At 39.9% G+C, this 20,348-nt stretch overlaps 1 protein-coding gene across 3 annotated transcripts in view; it reads right to left on the bottom strand.

Moving 5' to 3' along the window:
* The window catches only part of foxj3 (forkhead box J3), a 101,943-nt gene that overhangs the window by 12,617 nt on the left and 68,978 nt on the right, over window positions 1-20,348 (bottom strand). For 2 of the 3 annotated variants that reach the window (XM_044121357.1, XM_044121358.1), the window contains 5 exons: window positions 18,642-18,716; window positions 15,340-15,423; window positions 12,672-12,773; window positions 6,012-6,140; window positions 629-803 (listed from right to left, as the gene is read on the bottom strand). In XM_044121357.1, the coding sequence (XP_043977292.1) occupies window positions 629-803; window positions 6,012-6,140; window positions 12,672-12,773; window positions 15,340-15,423; window positions 18,642-18,716 (565 nt within the window). The remainder of the gene's footprint in view (window positions 1-628; window positions 804-6,011; window positions 6,141-12,671; window positions 12,774-15,339; window positions 15,424-18,641; window positions 18,717-20,348) is intronic. The other variant, XM_044121359.1, reaches the window with a different exon arrangement.

Consider the following 20,348-nt stretch of genomic DNA (forward strand, 5'->3'; position numbering starts at 1 on the left):
AGATGACAGATTAAAGCAGACTCTCATTAGCATGAAATGCATTTGATTTGTGAAAGTGGGTTATGCACAGAAAGCTCAGTTTGCTTTCCTCCTGACTCGCTTGTCAAGTGCTTCATGTTCATCAGTCAATCAGATTATACACAAAACTGCTTTTTCTTCAGTAGGGATTCAGATTTTTTCTTTGCCTTGTTATGCATTGAAAAGATAAAAAAAAAAAAAAAATCCCATCAATGTGACTGGAAGTTTTTGGGCTGCCAATAAGCTCTTCCCCTCCGTTTGAAGCGCGACCAGACGCTTTTAAAATAAAAAATAAAGAATTAACAATAAAAATTGCAGTCATATCCGTTTATGTCCTGCAATAAAATATTTAAAGTATGAACTATCCACTTTAAATAAATAGCTAAGTCTTAGCATTTCCCTGGCAAGAGCTTGAAAGTCCTCTGTAAAGGTTTGGATTAAAGCCAAGTGAGCCGAGCTGAATACCTGCTCACTTAGAGTAAACCTCATTAGTTCCTAAAGACTCTCTATAGCCCCAGCTGTTAAGAACAAGCCCACATTAGGAAAATCGCTTCTAGGGTCTTCTGCTCGCTGATAGATTTCCCCCCAGCGCCCTCGAGAGGCCGCTCACCTTGTTGGCTGAAGGACTGCTCAAAAACAGACTTGTAAAGGCTGCGGAAGGAGGCACTGAGATCTTCGAAGTCTGAGAACGGGAGCTGCTTTTCCCTGTCTGGCATGCTGTACTGGGACTGGGGGGGCTGCTGCAGGCTCATCGACTGGGACACGGGCTCCGGATGACTGGTCACCTGGGGAGATGGAGGGAGACAAGGGAGATGCTGGGTTTAATGTTTAACATGTGCAAGGAACGACTGCTGGAAAGATGTTTAAGCAGACATAAATTATATGTAAAAAAAGTAGAGCATGATATGTATTCAGCCTCCTGTAGCTGCTGCGAAGGCTTCAGAGGTTTGTTAGTGAAAAACGGCATCATGATAAACAGCACACAGGAAAACAAATCCGGCTGTGGAGAAAATTTAGAGCGAGGTGAGATTATAAAGCGATATCCTAAACTATAAAAAACATGTCAGGCATTGCTGTTCAATTCATCATCTAGAAAAACCCCCACAAAGTCAAAGTGAGCTGACCGGCCAGACAAGGAGAGCGTTAATTGGAGAAGCAGCTACTACACAGCAGCAGGAGCTGCAGAGATCAACAACTCAGTTGGATTATTTAATAACTTTTAGACTTTTCAAGAATCTGTCTTTATTTTAGGCCAACATTGACACCAGGCCGGTTCGGTCCGCTTTAATCAAACTCTAGTGCAATGGTCTAGAAAGGTTGGTTCGATTGGGGAGGTGTGAACGCAGAGTCAAACTCTGAAGTGGACCAAAGAAACAAACTCTTGTCCGACTAAAAACCTAAGTCTCAGTTGAGTTGAATTGACTCTGGTGCGGTTTAAATGCATGTTTGAATGCCAAACGGACCAGAAACTGCTACAAAAGCAGGAACTGGACTACAGCGCAGGGCATTGTGGGTAAACACATGTGTCAGGCACTAGAGGGGGAAATGGCTCTTGGTCTTTTACAAACCACAAGAAAAATCCTATAACCTCTAAAATCTGATGCCACTTAATTTTTGTTTACGGTTTGTGAAGAAGGAAGTTGTGCTCGGTGTTTTCTTCTGAGGTTTTTGTATCGTTTCCTTCAGTAGATCTTGGTGCATTGCCACAAAAGGTTATACAAGGTTACATAAGGTTTTTTGGATCGTTTGACGTAGCAGAGTGTGTAAGTGAATCTCACCAGCTGAAAATGTGAGAAATGTTGCAATTTTGGTCAAAGAGATACAAGAAGAAATCCAAAAGTAAAGGTAAAGTTTTGGTCTCGTCTGCACATTATGAATAGATTGCCACCACTATGAAACATGGGGGTGGCAGAATCATGTGGTGGGGAAGTCGCTCTTCAGCAAGGATCAGAGTTGATCAGAGTTGATGGATTTTTGTTTGCTTCCTGCACAGTGAGTTTGAATCCGCTTCCTGCAGAAGTCCAGAAATATACACATTATCCTGTAAATTGCCCTAAAGTCAGAGTGTGTGCCTGGTTGTACATACAAGTTTCTGTCTGATGTGTTGTTGGAATAATTTTCGGAAGGCACTGCAGCTGCCATGGTGCAACAGAAAAAACAACCTGTGAAATATTTCATGTAAATCAGTGATAAAACTCAATGATATCTCCATTCTGTGAAGCTGCGACTATTGTGTTTCAGCCTGAAGATGCGTCCCCCATGCAACATAAAGAACAAATTACGTACACCATAACAATTCAGGTCAGTGCTTACCGCCTTGGCTCACACAGCATTAAGAGAGCAACTCAAACGGACATAAAGCCGATACTCTGGTGGCAGAGCAAAATGTATTTAAAACAAAATCAATAGCAATACCTTGAACAAATAAGCAGCCATTTTATCCATGTATTTGTGTGGGCAGTCAATGTAACACACCGCCTCTGGGTGCGAGACAGAAGCACTGTTCCCTCCAGCTAAGGGCTTGTCTGAGAGATTCACCGCAGCAAGGGCAGCAACGCAGACACTGTCCTATTTCACACAGCAGAAACCTGACCTGTGTCCACTGTGGGCTCGCTTTACAAGAGAGGTCGTGTTCAATTTTTGATCCTGACATCTTCCTCTTCTAAAATGTGGACAGGCTGCTGAAATGCGTGGCTCGGGGACTGGCTTGGAGAAGAGTGAAGAGGTGATAATAAAGCCAGAGTGTTTACTGAGAGCTGCCGCTTAGTCTGGGAGAGAAAAGGAGAAAGAGAAAGCAGGAGCAAGCAGGCGGGCGGGCGAGCGTGAGCGCATCCATCAGGCTGAGCCGATCGATGCTCGGCGCCTGGAGCAGGGAGCACTCCAGGATGCAGGGAGGACCACACCAAAGAGGGGGCATCTCTGGTGGGAGGACATCAGAGGGAGAGCTTCTCTTTGTCTGGCTTCCAGGAGCGAGCGCAATTTTCTTTGTTTCTCTTAACCCCGTTCCTGATGTTGTACTCTCGCTCATGTCCACCCTGAACCTCGGTCTATTGCCGTCTGCAGCTGGCTCCTCTGCACAAAACCTCCTGGGGCTTTCCCATCAACTCTCATACAGGATACAGAGCACTTTGTACGACTCACAGCGTTTCGTTTTTATTTCTTTTTGTGACCGTGGTTCTCCAGCAGATGAAAACTATTGATCAAAATGTACAATTTACTACTCTGAACTACAAAAAAAAAACACTACAGTGCAAAGCAGCTTTAATTAATTTACGCTCTGCTTTCTTGCTATTGATCAATATTCCTTCAGGATTTCTGTGGGGTTTTGGATTTTGGCTGCTTTATCGCAATTTTTTACTTTTTTTTGCAGAGTTCCATAAGTGGAACTGGCAACGTCAGGCCAACAGTTCCAGTTCAAATTCGATCGAGAAACTTAAAACTTTGCTGAATTTTATAAGCTGCAAAGAGATTTTAAGACAAATCTTTAACTTTGTGCTTTGGACTTCCTCCATTTCCCCTGCAGAAACAAATTATTAATCAAACAGGATTCTCATCAGATTTCTTGCAGTCAATCACTGTCTGCCAAAACCAAAATTGGCTGAAAACAAGCAGAGCAACTATTTAAAGCCTTAGATTTATTTTGTAACGCTGCGTGTTGATTTGCAGGTTCCTTAAGACGGGACTTAGCTTCTGGAAAATCCAATGAGAGAAATATATGGCAATTAGCATAGCACTGTGGTTTAGGATCAGCTGATACCGATCCATTACAGAGAAACTGTGCTGAATTGACTTCAAATGTTTCTATTTTTTTTTTAAAACAGACATAAAAGTACTGATTTACTTTTACTGGTGCAGAGTTATGCTGCAACTCTGCACCAATACAGCACACTTAAAGTACACTAATAGGTTCACAACTGCTAGTAGCTACACTAACAGCCTGGTTGGACATGTAATAACTTTAATTTGTTCAATCGGTGTAATTAAGAGTATACCAGCCAACGTAAAATGAATAATAAAGAAATTGAAATGGACAAAAACAATCGGTTGATTAGGAATTCTAAATATAACGTAAAATAAATAAATCATGACGTCGCTCAGACCACGAAGCATAGAATTAGACTGAGTAGATCTGCCCCTATGAATTGGGCAGATTGTCACAAATACCCAAACTAGAATATTTTTCGGTATCAGGGCTGATAAAGATATTTATATTGGATCGGTGCGTGTCTACGCAAAGCAGATAAAAGCAACCTTAATATTAAACACATCATTAACAGATATAATTCATGTGTTCTGGTTCATTTATGTTTTATTTGCTGGTTCTGTCAAACTCCCACAGTGCAAGCTTCACCTCCATAAATAGGATTTCCAAGTAGCATTGCACTGACAGACATTTTAAAATAGTGCAGCAAGACTTGGCAATAAGGAAAATGGATAATAGGACTGGGTGAAGGACAAGCTGCAAGTCTGAAGCTGGAAAGATTAAAAAAAGGGTTCTGAAAAGTTAAATATATCCAAATATATATATATGTCTGTCTAGAATTTAAAACTTGATGCAATTAAAAAGTAGTTTTTGCACTTCTAATGATTTGTTTCTCATTAAATCTTTCCCATACATTAGTATACAATCTCCTTCAGTGAGCACACTGATAAAGTGTTTTATTGTAAAAATAATGTAGGAGAAATTGGCATTCATTGGCAGTTTAGTTTATGTTTTTCTAACCCAGTTCCTTTCATACCGAATCAGACGCTTCATCTGCCAAGACATCCTTTGTTGAAAGGTTTAGGAATTTAAAGATAAATTTAACACCAAGGCATCTGGCCAAGCGGTCAGTTATGAATAATTTACCGCCTGATAGCAGAAAAATCAACCAAAAAAACTGGTATCTTAAATTATAGGCCTGCAGCTCTTGCATTGGATCGTAGTAACGTGATTAAAAACAAGTAATGTGGAGAAATAAAGGACAAAGCATCTGGGTTAATAATCCACAAGAACTGAAAAATTGCTGAGAAATGCATCATTCTTCAACATGTCAATCATCTGCATGTCAAGTTTTCAGTTAATACCATTCACTGAATCACTACACTGGTAATAATTTAATAATATCTTTGATATATATTTTTCTACAAATTCAACTAATAAAAAAAATAAACCACCATTAAAGATTGGCAGTAATTAGTAAAATTTTAAAACTGTCCATTAACCTGCCTGGTATTTGTAGAGATGTCACTGGTTCAGTTAGGTTGGCCTTTATGTCCATCTACTGTCTATTCAAAGGTCTGACTGAAAACCTCCTTCATGAAAAAGCCAGCAAGTGATAAAAAATAAACAACTAAAGGTACTTCTGAAAGCCTGGCGAACTATAAATCAACACAACTTGATATTTCCAGGGAAGTCTGGCTCCTTGGAAGGAAAATGCAAAGAAAGGAGGAATTTCTCAGAGACATAAGAAATAAAAACATTAATGTTTAATATATAGTTGTTTTTTTGGTGGTAGGTCAGTTTTACCCAAATGTTGTAGCCAAGCATTAACATCAATTTGTATCAATTTAAATACACACCCGTTTATTATCATTTAAAGTTAAACATTTCCATGAATTTTAGAGATTATAAAATACAGAAATTTCTTATCACTTGTATAATATGACTGATAGGAAACTTAACCACACTTCCTTAAAGCAGATTAGGATCAGCATGTAAAATAAAGTATTTTACTTGAGCTGCTGGCAAAGAGGGACAAAAGCATCTCTGGTTATGTAAAAAAAAAAAAAAAACTAAACTAAAATTAATTTTTTTTAAACGACGAAGAGGAGAAACAACCAGCATATGCCACCGTTAAATCAATGTGTTACTGCAGATGATTGCGATCATGCGTGGCTTGTATCTCACATTAAAATAAATAACACAGTTTGAGATCAAAGCTGGTGCTTTGAATCTTTTTGCACTTCTAGAAATCTGTTTTCCAAACAGACAAATATGACATTGTTCTTACCGGTGTGTAGCTGTGAACGCTGCCCACACTGTTGAGATTGACAGAGGCTAGACTCTGATCAGACAGGCTGTTGTTAAGGCTGCTTCTCGGACTATCGCTACCTTCCTGGTCTGTGTTGTACAACGACACCTGAAAAACATAAACACACAAATGCATAAGAAAAAGAAGACATTAAATAATTTAATTTATAACGCCGTCCACAGCCACCGAGGGGTTTTGTAAAAGGGAGTCTGGAAACAGCTGAGACATTCCCACCGCTAAAGGTCAGGACACTGGCGATGTCAGCCACATCTGCTCACCGAGCGCAAATCGGTTTGGGACAGCTAACAAAGGATTTCAGTGCAGCCGAGACGCTGACCTTTCAGTGTAGGAGCGAAACTAGCTGAAGCACTTCAGGACGACAATCTTAATTATCATCTAAGAAGGTTCTGTTCCCCCCACCGACGCCTAATAAAGTGCTCATCAGACTCTGAGGACAACAGTAAGCACAATCCAGATAATGAATGTGATAAATCCCAGAGAGGTTAGCCTGTGTGCTGAGGTTTGTTTTGCCAGAAAGGAATGGCAGTAATGCACTGATGGCTGCTGCAGTGGAGGAGAAGAGCCTGGTATTTTAAGACTGGTGTGTGTCTGTGTGAGCCTGTCTGTGCGTGCTGATCCATGACTGAGTGCAGCACGGTGGCTTCTGCTCATCACTGCGATCGGAACAGAGCGGGCTCTGTGCTGAGCACAATGAGACAGCAGCAGCAGAGTCTTCAGGCCGACCTGGCCCTGCCAACATCCTGCCTCCCAGCAGCAGCAGCGGCGATGGACTGAAGCCTCTAGTGTTTCTGCAGAGACGCAGCGATCTGCCACACAGCCTCCACAGGAGCTGGGGAAACCAAGGCAGCCCTGACTTCTTCCTCTGCTCAGACTGATGTTTGGCCCGCTGACAAACATGTTGGTTCACTTCCAGGACGCAGAGTTAGAGCCCAGATACATTAAGCCATTAGAATGGAGCTTGGCTCCTGCACTGGTACCAGGGTTCCCACACTGTGTTTGTGTCAATATGTCCAAATTCAACATTACAGGTCTGGACATTTTTTTAGGACAGCAAGACAAGTGAAAGGACGTAAGTATGTAAGCAAAAATACAAAAATAGGTGGAGGTAAAAAGTGTAAGTAAAAGTACATAATTGTAAATAAGAATGTGTAAGTATGTGTATCCAAAAGCATGTAAGTAAGTAAAAGTATGTAAGTTTACATAAGGGTATATAAATATAAGTAGGTGTATACAAAAGTACATGCAAGCAAATGTGGCCAATAGAAAGTATGTAAGTGTAACTATGTGTAAGTAAGCAGGTGGATGGATGGATGGATGGATGGATGGATGGATGGATGGATGGATGGATGGATGGATGGATGGATGGATGGATGGATGGGTGGGAGGGGAACCTTTAGAAAATGGAAAGGAAATAGTCTGTAAACGGAAACATTTTCCAAACTAGGTTTTTTATCCCTCATTATCCAGACTATGTGAGGTTGGGGGTCTAATTTGATGCTTTTGCATCTTTTTCTGACTGCATAGAAACTCTGTGGTACAAAGAGTTTGTTAGCAGTGTTTGTTAGCGTGAAGAAGAAACTGAATGAGCAGCTGAGGATACAGACTCGAACACATCTATGTAATCAGCTCCACGATGGTAATCAAAAACACAGTGGCACAGAAATATAAATGTTGTCTAATGAAGTCATAAAACAGGCTTTTATGTCTCAAGTCTCTCACCACAACCTATTTTTACTCTACTCAACCATAAAGTGTGTGTTGATTTGAAAAACCTCACTGCTCTGTCGTTTAGTCAAGCCCCTGAGTCCCCTGAGTGAGGACACCCACTTAAAGCATGCATCAACAGCCTAACAGAGTCGCAGCTTACCCACAAAACGTACGAGCTTGCACTTACATACGGCAAAAACACTTAAATACAATTAAGTGTGCACACACAGGTAGAAGAGCGCACAAACACACGGAGACAGGTTCATGCAGGCAGGAGCAGCGCCGCAGTAAATGCTGTGCATGGTTATTAGGCTACTGAGTCAGAGATCTATTCTTAGCAGTGAATTAAGTAAAAAGCCAGAGGTGTATTTTACATGGAGGGGGCTAATCTACAGCATGAGACATGGATTATGGAATCAAAGCAAGATTGGCCCAGGTGTTTCCAACAACGCCAGAGCACAATCCCTGCATGCAGGATTGAACAGAAGAAAAGAGAGAAGATAGACACGTGACAGAAAAGGAGAGGACTGTTCATCTGTAAATAAGCCTTATTACAACAATCCCTTCCTCTGCTCAATCACCACACTTCAGTGGAGAAATTTCAACACATTCACAGCAGAGTCTTGGCTTCCCACAGGAGAGAGCTCTCCATGAGAAGAGGGCAAAAAAAAGAAATTTAGCATGGAGCGTCCTACAGACGACAGAAAGAGAGCAGAGGATCCTGCTGGTTCAGTAGTCACCCTGCAGGCCTCTCCCATTGGCCTGTCGGGGAAGGCGGGAAGGAGGGAGAGAGACTGGAATAGAAAGACAAGAGAGAAAAGCAGAGAGAGGGAATTCCTGTGGCTTGGCACGGCGCACCGAAAGAGGCGTGGCCTGTCGTGTGTTTACAGTGTAAAGCAGTTAGAAACAAGCCCTCTCCTAGGAGTTCGGGCCTCAGATTTGTTGCTCATTCTGTCTTCTGCTCGCAAAAACACAATCAAACAAACAGAAGGAAAACAAAGGAAAACCTGTTGCTCATCAACAGCACAAGTGTCGGGTTATTTCATAATCTTCTTGCTCATCTGCGCCATTTCACTTCTTTTTGTTTTTTTATTTTTTGGGCTTCACCGTCAACAGTAAACATCAGGGCTCCATTATGTGGTCAATGTTGGTGTTGTGGACTCAGAAAAAGTGTCACCATCCCTTACAGTGCCTTGCAAAACTATCCATACAACCTAAACATTTCCACATTCTGTTGTAAACACTAGCTTCAATGTGACTTTGTGAAATAGATGAAAATAAATAGAGCATATTTTCAAAATGGAGACAAAATATCTGGTTTGAAATGAAAAATGCCTTCAATCTCTCCTCTCAATGCAATCAAAGCTTTAAATTTGCTGAGACATGTCTGCACCACGTTCACAAATCGAGACTTTTTAAGCCAATGTTCTTGCGAAACAGATCAGTCAGCTTGGATGGGGAGTGTCTGACAATCAATTTTCAAATCTTGCCATAGATTATCTATTGGAGATAAGTCTGGGTGATGCTAACATATTAGTCTGCTTTGACCTAAAACATTTAACTGTAAATCGAGAAACTTTTCAATACCACAGCAAAACAAGTCCTTAAAACTTTAATAATAAAAATTAAAAAAAAAACTTTTCCACTGACCTTTGAAGGACACAGTTTAATAATGTATTTCATTTGAACTCAGAAGCTGAAACCTCCAAGATAAAATCATCAACAAAGTCCCTAAAAATCATAATTCTGTTTGAATAAAGTTCTAAATTTCTCACCAATCCAGACCTCAAAATCTTACATGGTCATCCTGTCCACAAAATTAGCTGAATTAAACAGCAACAGTTAATTTGCATTAATCTGATTATTTTCGTCATTAATTTGCCGCACACTGTTATACACAACGCAGCTACAATGTAGTGAGAAATTTATTACCATCAGATTGCAACGGTAATTGTTAGTAAAGTCACTCAGCATATCACTTAGCAAATTCCTCTTTTTTCACACTTAGAACTGGATCATGGTTGTACTAAAATTCTTTTGGAGGTAAAATAAAACAGCACAAAAATCACATCTATGTTCCAAATATCACTAAAAGCAACTTGTATCACATTCTCAGAGCTACATTCATGATGGCAGCATGTTGGAGTAGCTCTGCTATGCTAGTTCTGATTTGTTTTGTGTAAACTCCTGTTGATTTTCCTGGGTGAAACATTTCTTTTTTGGACAATTATTCCAGGAGTTTTGCTCTCACCTTTTTATATTTTTGGAAAGTTATGATGCACATCAAGTTCAACCAATCTCTTCCAACCATCAGATAGGGCGAGGATTGTATCCCCGACTGCAACATCTCTCAGTTTGGGTTTCCAAAAGCAAATGAGGTTGGTTAGCTGTAATCGCCAACAACAGGTGATGTCGTCCATGTTACTGGGAAATATTGTTTCTGCTGCCAGGATTTTGAACCGCATTTTAAGACAGTCAGGAGACTTGTTAAACAAGAATCTTCAGATTTGTGGCAACACCAACTGCTACTGGAAAGTCTTTCCTTCCCACAGCATCTCCATCCACAACGACTCTAAAGATGGCATTTTGTAAAAGCTTCTTTCAATTGAATAGGTCTATCTGACCATCTAAATACATTTGGTTGGGGGTTTTAATGAAGTGAAAATGTTTAGGGGTTGTGAGTAATTTCACAAGGCGCCCTATATCTCAGTTTGAGAACATTTCTGTTGTAGAGACGTAAACAAAATAAAAAATCCAGTTTAGTTCAAAGACACAGCCTGCAGCAAATAGTCTGACACTTGTGAAAACCAGCTAAAGAACTATAACATACTCTATTATACATGTACACACTTGCAAAACACGGCAGACATATGCTCAGCCTTCACAGGTCCCTGACACACAACACCAACTCATATTTCCTATGAGCGCTGTGCTAATGTTAAATAATTTTTTTAAATTATTTGTAGTGCTTGTAGCAAATGAATAAGCGACTCTTGTAGGCTTTTTAAAAGTGCCCCTGAGAGCTGCCCCCACTGGGCCCAGAGGATGAGAGCTTAAGGTTAAAAAGCCTATTTAAATTTCAGAGAGAGACACATACTCACAGCTAACAGCTAGCGGTCCCTGTAGCTTTGCTCTGTGATGTATAAGTGCTTCTAAGCTTTTACAGATGTAAAGAGAAAACGGAGCAGACAGTTGTCAGCGGGGGTGGAGGGGGTCACCTGTAGTTGGTCACAAAATGCCAAATAACTCTGAGCGAAGCCTGAGCTTCGTAAAGAGTGCCAAACTCATCATTTTGGGCCGCATCAAGATCATGGATGTCCTCTAGGGCTTGTTGTGCCAGAATGCATTGATAAAACCCATTAAACTGTTAAAATACCAATACATAGCTGTATCTGCATGCAATAAGTATTTCTTAAAATCAAACGATGTCAAACATCTTTCCCACTGATTAGTCCCTCCAGGATTTCAGGATTGTTTTTGTGATTTTTTAGCAATAAAAATTACTGATTTTGTGATGCTAATTTATAAATATTTGCGCTAATGTGTGGCATTAAGTGCGACTTTTAGTTACTCTCCACATCAATCTCGGACTATAAAGTGACATCAAGAAAGGTTGAGGCAGCAACTTAGTAGAATCAAGAAGTACTGCCACCTGCAGGTGGGAGTAAGCATCACATAAACCTGATGTTTTTGACCATTTTTGAAGAAAGTTTGCAAAAAAAGCACAGCTAATCAATAATATATATCACAATAGATGCTCCTATATCAATAGATGATCTGATAGAATATTCATGAACTGTGGGAGATGTAGGAAAACAAAAAGCTTTAGCTGCTCAACCTCTCAGAGAGCTAAGCAGGTTTGGTGGAATCAATTGACTCAATCTTGGTTACCTAGCAACAACCTGCTGAGTAACTTGGGCAGCAGCAGTTTAAAGTTTCGCCACTGTGCCTTATAACTGATTAAAGATTTTTTTAAAAACCATCGGCGTTGAGTGAAAACTGTGTTTTGAGATCATTTTCAAGTAATATAATTTTGATGTCATAATAATGCAAGAACACATTCTCAAAAATCAATTAACTTTAAATTCTACTGAACATTTAACACTGGAACTCAGACATTTTAAATACCAGAAATAAACAAAAGCACAGAATTAAATAAGATGAATTATGAAGTCCTTCAAAATAGTGCTAGTTGAAAGACTTATGCAGATTTTGCTGGAAAGAAAGAAAAGAGAAAATGATAAATCATGCAAATGAAAATGATTTAGTTTCCATTTGTCACGCGATTAATTGTTTTATTGCTAATTGCAACAAACCGAAATAAAGTGTGGGGATGTGTTGATTTTATCTGAATTTCCGCAATCAAAGAACCTCAAAAAACTGAACGGACTAATTGATGTAATTTTGGAGTAAATGGATAAAAACTGCTTTGATTTGACTGACAAGACCATATTTAAGACAACTGCTATCTTGAAGCTTCTAGTCATGTGTCCCTCTGTTTAGAGGGCCACTCAAAAAACTATGGCGGGCCGAATTTGGCCCCCAAGCCTCGTGTTTCACCCATGACAGAGCGTGAGAAGCGCTCAGTTTCAAGTGTATAATAACGTATAATGTCTCAGTATCAGTGTGAGCACTGGATTTCTGTGCAGAACATTACAGGAGTCTGGTTGTTGTGCAGGAAAGAAGTAGAACAGGGGCAGCTAGTTGTGTATTTTGGTGTGGGTTGCAGAGGAGAGAAGCTTTAGGCACATGAGCAGATGCTTGTGAGTGCCAGCATCTCCCCTCCACGAGAGTGTGCCTCTCTCTGTGGGGAATAGTGCTGTAGGTGGTTGGAGAAGTGGGCGGGGTCAGGGTGCAGCCGTGGAGCCAGGTGTGTGTTGGAGCTGGAGGCTGGATGGCTTGCTGTAGTACCTTGTTAGTCACAGTGTTGATTGCCAGCGTTGGAGAGGCACTTCCAGAGATCATACAGTCCATCCCCAAAGACTCTGAATCCAGGCTGTATGGTGTGGAAGCCTGTGGAGGTGGGGAGGCGAGAGGGGGGTGTAGAGGCAGAACAAAAAAATAAATAAAATAATAATAATCCAATTATTACAAACACAGGATCTCACCACAGAGGGCTGAATAGAGCAGCCTATATTAAAGGTAAAAACACATAAACCAACACCAGATGCATCTGCAAGATACCAAATATAAAACCAGAATGGAGCAACACCTTTATTTAGGTCATCTTTGAAGTGAGATCTTTTAAAAAAGGTCCCCCCCTTCCTCCCTGACTCTCACTCCCAATCAGACATACAGTGTTGCACATACATGCCCTCTTCTTGGCGTATATGCAGTGTTGTCAGAGATAACTCTGCTATGCCCGTCTCCCAAAACTGCTTACTGTAAGAGGATTGGCTGCCAACAATACCACTTTTTTAAATTCACGATAAATATAAATGAGATTTCAAAAAAGAGAAAAACTCAATTTCAATGTCTGTGAGTCTTAATGGAAAGCCTTTTGGGCAGACGGTGCCTCGGTGGGGGAGGGGTTTAAACACAGAGCGTTTGTATTACAGAAAAACATTCTCTTCACTTTGTGCGCTCTTTTGTGTCGCACTCAAATGAGCAGGACTGCATCAGGAGAGCTTTGCTGAAAACTGACGGTAAAGCTGTATTTTGCATCACGTCTATATGAACATAACGGACAAATGTGTGATTTATGCTTACTAGTGTCCTTAATCTGCTTAATCAATTGCTTTAATTGTGTGTGTTCAGCGATGCTCCAGAGTCAGGCTAATGCAAAGAGTGTATTTAATAACCTGCAGATATATGTACAAGTAGAAAAAAACTCCTGCATAATTACTTATGGTATGGATGGCAATAATTCTACAGATGTATTTGAGCTGTGCCCTTTTCCAGAGCTGAATCATTATAAACTAAACAACTGCAGTGGTTTTGATTAATAAAAACAGATGTTTACATACAACCTCGCCAATATTTGGATAAAATGTCCTTGAACAAGCTGAACAAAAAAAACAAACGTTTGCAATCAACAAATTCTAATATACTTGTAGATGGTTATTTGACAGCTGCTAAGCTTAATTGAAGCTGAGCTGAAGTCAGTTTTTTTTTAAAAAAAAGGTGAAAAGAATGTTATGAGCAACATACTGATTGTTGAAATAGTTAATTATGGTACATTTTATGTATTTATCAGCTTTCAGTATAATCTGTAATTAAATTTTAACACTATATACGTTTAATCTGTCGTCCGTTATATATTTGAAACAACTTTTCTTGCATGTGGGTTTTAAAGATGTCCTTTTCTAGGACAGGAAAAGTGAAATTAGGATCCTCCCATAACAATAATATAGCCTGTTTTTAGTTTTTTTTAACCATATTTATCACATCTTTGGGAATATTGTCCTGTTAGAACCAAGACTGGGCAAAAAGGCACACAAATACAATCTCAGATTTTTTCCATACCAGGTTGTAATTTCAGATTTTAAGTGATTTCTTGCAATTTTTCCTAAAAAAGAAATTACAAATGACAAAAAATATTTTCACAAAGTGGCTTTTTTTCCAATCATGTTTGTGTACTGTAATCTTTGTTTAATCCTAAAAATATAGTCATAATATTAGCAGAATAATGACAGAATTTTACCAGAAGAACATTTTAAAATTTTGAGAAAAAAGTCATTTTAATTGGAAAAATTCTTGGATAAATAATTTATTTTTCATGTTGGAGTTCTCATAAAATTACTCATTCGTTCTCCTGATTTTGCAACTTTATTCTGGTAATATTAAGACTTTATTCTATTATCATATGACTTTATTTTCATAAAAATAAAAAAATAGCTGGAGAGTTCAAAGTTCACATTAATAGAAGCTGTAAAAGAGCTCGTCAAACAAAACAATAATGTCAGAATAATGGATATGCTGACATTATTCTGAACTATGGAAACACAAGAGGTGTATTGGTGAAAAATATAAAAAATCCTAAAACATTTACCAAAAATTTGATCAACTGACAAAATCGGTTTAACCAGTCCTAGTTAAAACAGATAATTGCTGCCAAGTTTCAACAATCTGACCCAAACTGAAACATATACAAAACAAATTGGGAAACCAAAGTCTAGACTAAAAAAAATAAAATAAAAAAAAAGTCTAGACCTGTTTTTATTTTCAGGATCCCAGAGTCCCCGACCCAATCAACCTACCAGTCATGTTTTTGGATGAAGCACATGGAGAAAATCCACGCATGGACAATCCATAAACCACTAAGTCTTTCATAAACTGGAACTTCTTGGAAAACCAGAACAAATGTCCCCAGTCAAGTGAGTTTAATGTCGTCACTGAATGGACTCAGAAATAAGGCCTTGATCAAAACCTAATCAATATGTGGAATTCTCACCTGGTTTGGATTCTGATGAAAAATGTGAACTTTTGATTGAAATTGCAAACGGTAAAAAGAAGGAGAAAAGAAAATTTGAATGTGGTGAGATCTACACACCAATAAAAACTGAACCAAGCTGATCTCAACACTTGAGTCAAGGACGGATGGAGAAAGGAGTTTTCTTTTTGATTTGAAGCGACTCACCCGCTCTCCAGACCGTGGCCTCTTCTTTGGCCGAGTCGGCAAAGCGTCCTCCTTCGGGTTGGTGTCGATGGCCCAGTAGGAGCCCTGCAGACAAACAACAGATCTGTGAGCCGATACCAAGGATTGTTTTCATAACTTTATTACAGTGGTCTATAAACAATTTGTGTAAGGCCAGACAGGAAACCAAGAAAAGGAAAAAGGAAGTTGGAAAGTTTCCTCTCTGCCTTCACAGTCTGCCCTATCAGCCAAAATCTTTATTGGAGCTGATAGCTGAGTGGTTAAAGGTTGTGCTGAGTGTAGGAGGTCTTTGTTAGGAAGAAAGGCTGGGCTTTCTCTCCTCGGTGAGAGGCGGTGGAGGGCGGCTGCTGGTGGTAAAATGTTAAGCCTTTCCTGCAGCTGTGCTTCCTCGGCCTCAGGTACTGAACCCAGAGCGAGTGCTGCTGCCAAGGATGAAGAAAATAGGCTCAGCAATCAAGGTAGCACTCGCCTCGCCGTGCTGCTCCCTTCAAGGTCTGAGCAAAGCTAATGGAGAAGAGGGAACTCCACCACCAACCTGCATTATTTACCTTTCCATTTGGCCTCAATTAATTTATTTTTCAATAGCGATCCACCTGGAAGGCATGAGGAATATCGCTCAGCTTTATAAAGAGCAAGATTCCTACCCTGAGGCTGTATGGGTTGTGAATTTGTTTTCAATATTTTACACAATTCCTGATGAAATCTCAACTGTCGAGATCAAATAAGATCAGCACCTTGGAAATCACTTCCTTAGCAGAGAGAATAATTGATATTCTCAGAACAACAGGCCGGACCCCAGAACTCCAGAAAACACACCGCTTTGCTCTGGTTACACCAGCCAGTGTGTTATTTCCACAGCTCTCACACATCGAGGCTGGATGTGGTGGGTTTAAATTCTAACTTTGAGAAAGTGTGCAGCTTTGGGGTCAATTAGCATTGTCCTCAGAGGATAAATAATTCACACTACAAATAAGCAAAAACATGGATACTCCTATATAGATATAGGCCATGGTTGAATAAAGCACACGCTCTGATGAGAGGTCCAACTAGAGACAAAAAAAAAGTCTTGACAAAATATCTACATTTGATCTTCTCTCAAACTGCAGTGGTTAAAAATGGACCGAATGCTTCCTAGTTTTTTGTCGCACAGACAAAGCCGGGCTTGATTGCTGTTTCTTTTAATTGAGAGAGGGAAAGGAATAAGTTAACCCTCATGGGATGGGAGTTTCTGCATTTCCCTTCGCTCAACCCAAGAGAGTTTGCAGGGAAAAAAAAAAGAATAATATATAAAGACTCATTAAATTATTCACAAATACAGCAGTATACTGTAGCAATGCTAAGTCAAGTGTGTCGAAGTCTGGGGCAAAAACAGAGCAAAGCCGCAGCGTTCTCTGTGGTCAGAAGACGAAGGAGGTAAAGTTTGTTTTGTTTGTTCAATGAAAACAGATCCCAACAGCAGATCTTCTCTTCCTCCAAATGACACAGCTCATTTTCATGCATCAGCATAAATTACGTCACCTGCTTCCTCTTTTTAATGTAAATTTCAGAGCGACAAACAAACAGGAATGAAGCCGTAGCTCAATTAAAATGAGGATTGTTACAGGTAGACTTCACATTGCGTTTCTTACCTCTGCATGTGCACAGTACTAACCGTCATCTCTTACACCATCTCACTGACAGGGAGCGACATGACTCTCCTATCTCGTGCAACCAGCAGTTCTCATATTCCTGCCACATTACAATATTGATGCAACATATCAAGACCGGCTAGCAGCTCTTTGAAGTTGTCTTCAGGGGGGGAAAGGCAGTGAGGAAAATTCCAAATTAAACATTAAGGATGCGAACATGTTGGCCATGCATTTGGAATGGGATCCATACTGCAATAGATTATTTTGTATTTAGTGGAGCAGCTCCCAGGAGTGTCAATATCAGAGGATTACAGCAAAACATGAAATTAGCATTCAGTCCCCATCCTCTACACAGCCTGGTGTAGCTCTTCACGCGCGTGTGTTGGTGTGTGTGCATATAATTATTTGTGTTGCTGCCTGAGCATATGTATTGTGTGTTCTGGCAGGACATAGATGATATCTGGGTTTGGCTGCATATAGCTGGACCTATGCACACCGTCACTGTACAGGTGAATCTCAATAAATTAAAACATCATTTAATGGCTTATTTGAGTAATTTGGCTAAAAACAATTTTTATATATATATAAATTACAAACAGCAATGTATTTGAAGTTAATTAAAGTTGAAGATCATTATTTAAAGCTTAAAAAAATCATGCTGAAAGGCTGTTCAGAGGGTGCTGTAATACAGCATATCAATGAAAAGATGAGTGGAAGGAGAAAGTGTCCAAAAGCAATAGAAATGGAATCGCAGCCTTAAGATAGTGAATCATAACCTATTCAAGAAGTAGGTGTGTCTGCAGACAAAGGAGGCGTTTTTCATGAGCCACACCTGGTTAGATGAAATTAATATCTGTAATTGGACTTTGTTTCGAAGAAACATTGCTAGATTCCTACTCTGGCAACGGACTTTCATTTAATTATCTAATTTCACAAGCTTAACGTCATAATTATTACAAGACTTAGTAAGCACTTAGATATGATAATGGCAGGTCACGTTTCCTCCTGCCTCTCTTAACAGAACATCCAGTCACATTTCGAAATAAGATCAACAAAATCACAGTGCTTTAATAACCAGTGGTCTGCAACCTACTGCATGTAGGTTGATGTCGCTTGAGATTGGGAAGTAGATCGAGCTAAAATAGCAACAGTAGGTGGTCCTACTGAGATTTAAATGTCAAATTAACACTGACTATATATTCTTATACAGAGGAGGGAAACAAGAGGAGAGAAGATTTTTTTTGTTGTTGTTGTTTTTTAACACTTCAGGGATGATCGTTTCTGGAATCGTTCTGCCCTTCTACACATTTCTGTCCAAAACTTTTACTTCATATATGTACTGCCTGCGTTGGTTCAAAGATAATAATAAAATAAAGATCGATTAAGTGATTTAAATTTAAAATGCATGTGTGTGAGGATGTTCATAAGAAAATGAGCATTCCTTCCGTTTTCAGTCTGTCAGAGTCCTGGCAGTCATTCAAAGGTAACATTTTTCTACCAGGGAGAGCATGACACACACACCCCAAAAATGTTTCAGCCGTGTGTTCAGCCAACAGTCTGCTTAGTTGAAATTTAACACATTTTCTCTTTTTTCCTCCCCTCACTTGCATGCAGTCTTTAACTGACCGTGATTAAAATGATGTGTGTCAGTCTTACCTTCCCAGGGTCATCTTTGGAGCGAGGCACTTTGAGAAAACATTTGTTTAGCGACAGGTTGTGCCGTATTGAGTTCTGTGAGGGAAAACAAAGAGAGAGAAAGGTGGCGAGGTAAGTAAATGTATCAAAAATGCTGATTGTACAAAGTATTTTGTAACAAAGCAAAAACACTGGTGCCCATAGCAACAAGTTCACACACTTTTACATCTTTTTTTCCCCATTGATTTACAGTCGAACAAGAGCTTAAAGGTTGTGAAACATAGATTTCATCTCATCCAAAGAACTCCATTTGGGCTGCACATCATATCAAATTCCACGGGTTCCAGAAATAGGAGCAAGAAGGAATCCCACACTGGGATGGCTGCTGATAGCAAGGCCTGGTATTAATTAATGCTCTAGCAGCCTCCTGTGGGGGCTGGAAATAAATTATGTAGATCATTCTGAAAGTTAACTCATTACTGTGTTACGAGCTGGTCCACACTGGTGGATTGGGAGATGCATCAGCTGCCTGATATGAAAGGAGGGAAGGGTCTCAGAAACCATGCAGGTTAGATTGCAAAATCCAGGTCCCCCTGCAACAGAAAGACCCCCCAGTCTGCCACCCCATGAACCAGCTTCAGCCAGACCACCGGAGGGCTCGACATTGCCAATGGATCTGCATCCACTCCACTTTATGGACCGGCATTGACAGATGGTCACAATGAAATGCAAAGGATAAGCCGAGAGAGGCGCTCTGTGAGGGACAGACAGGAAACTCCACATTTTTCATGTCAGAGTTTCAGACCTTTACAGACTTAAATCAGCCAAGTTCTCAGTGCCAGGAAGGAATACAAATAAGAGTTTACTGCCGGTATTTAGGTCAGGCTTTAACTATACAACCTAAGAATGAATGATTTATTGGAACATAGATGGAAAGATGAGTGGAAGGAACAAACACAACGTATGGTTGGATGAATGTCGAAATGAACCAGTGACCAGCAGAATGGATCAATTGACGGACTGATAGAGTCAGACATTGGGACAAAAAATGAAGTATTTACAATTTTCCACATTTAACACTTATCCAGACATGAAAAGTCATAAAATTTAATGGTTTTGTGGAATGTGAAAGAACCCTGGATAGAAAGATAACTTCCCACTGATTCATCATAAAAGTTAACCACATCATCAGGGAGAGAAATGTTGTCAGTCCCACTGGTTAAACCTCTGAATGACCACAATTCAGCCAACACTGCTCTTTAATACAAAATTACGGCTTGGTGAAATATTCAAAGGAGCGGCATTATGTATTTTCCATATAATGCCATTTTATAGGACAACCAAGTAACTATGTTACCTTCAGCTGTAATGAAAATAACGTACATGTCAAATTTGATTTCACATCAAATTACGTGTTTGACGTCTTGAAATTGGGGCTCTGTCTCTTTAAGAAACTCCTACCTTTTCTAACACTCCCAGTTTCAGCAAGTCAACACAAAAACCACGCCATCCATTGATACAGTTTATAACCGTTCTTAGGAGTGTTGTAAAACCACTCCTAAGCTCAGTAGCTTATCGTAGGTCCAGCTGCTGCCACTAGTCTGCATGAGCCGAGTGCTCTGTGAGTTGGCAGCTCAGCTGGAGACAGCAGCTGAGAGGAGGAGCTTTGTGGAAATAGGTGAAATAGGCACCTCCAAATGGTTGCCAGAGGTGATTCAAGGATTTCTG

The sequence above is a fragment of the Gambusia affinis genome, linkage group LG07, assembly GCF_019740435.1.
Source record: "Gambusia affinis linkage group LG07, SWU_Gaff_1.0, whole genome shotgun sequence".
NCBI lineage: Eukaryota > Metazoa > Chordata > Actinopteri > Cyprinodontiformes > Poeciliidae > Gambusia > Gambusia affinis.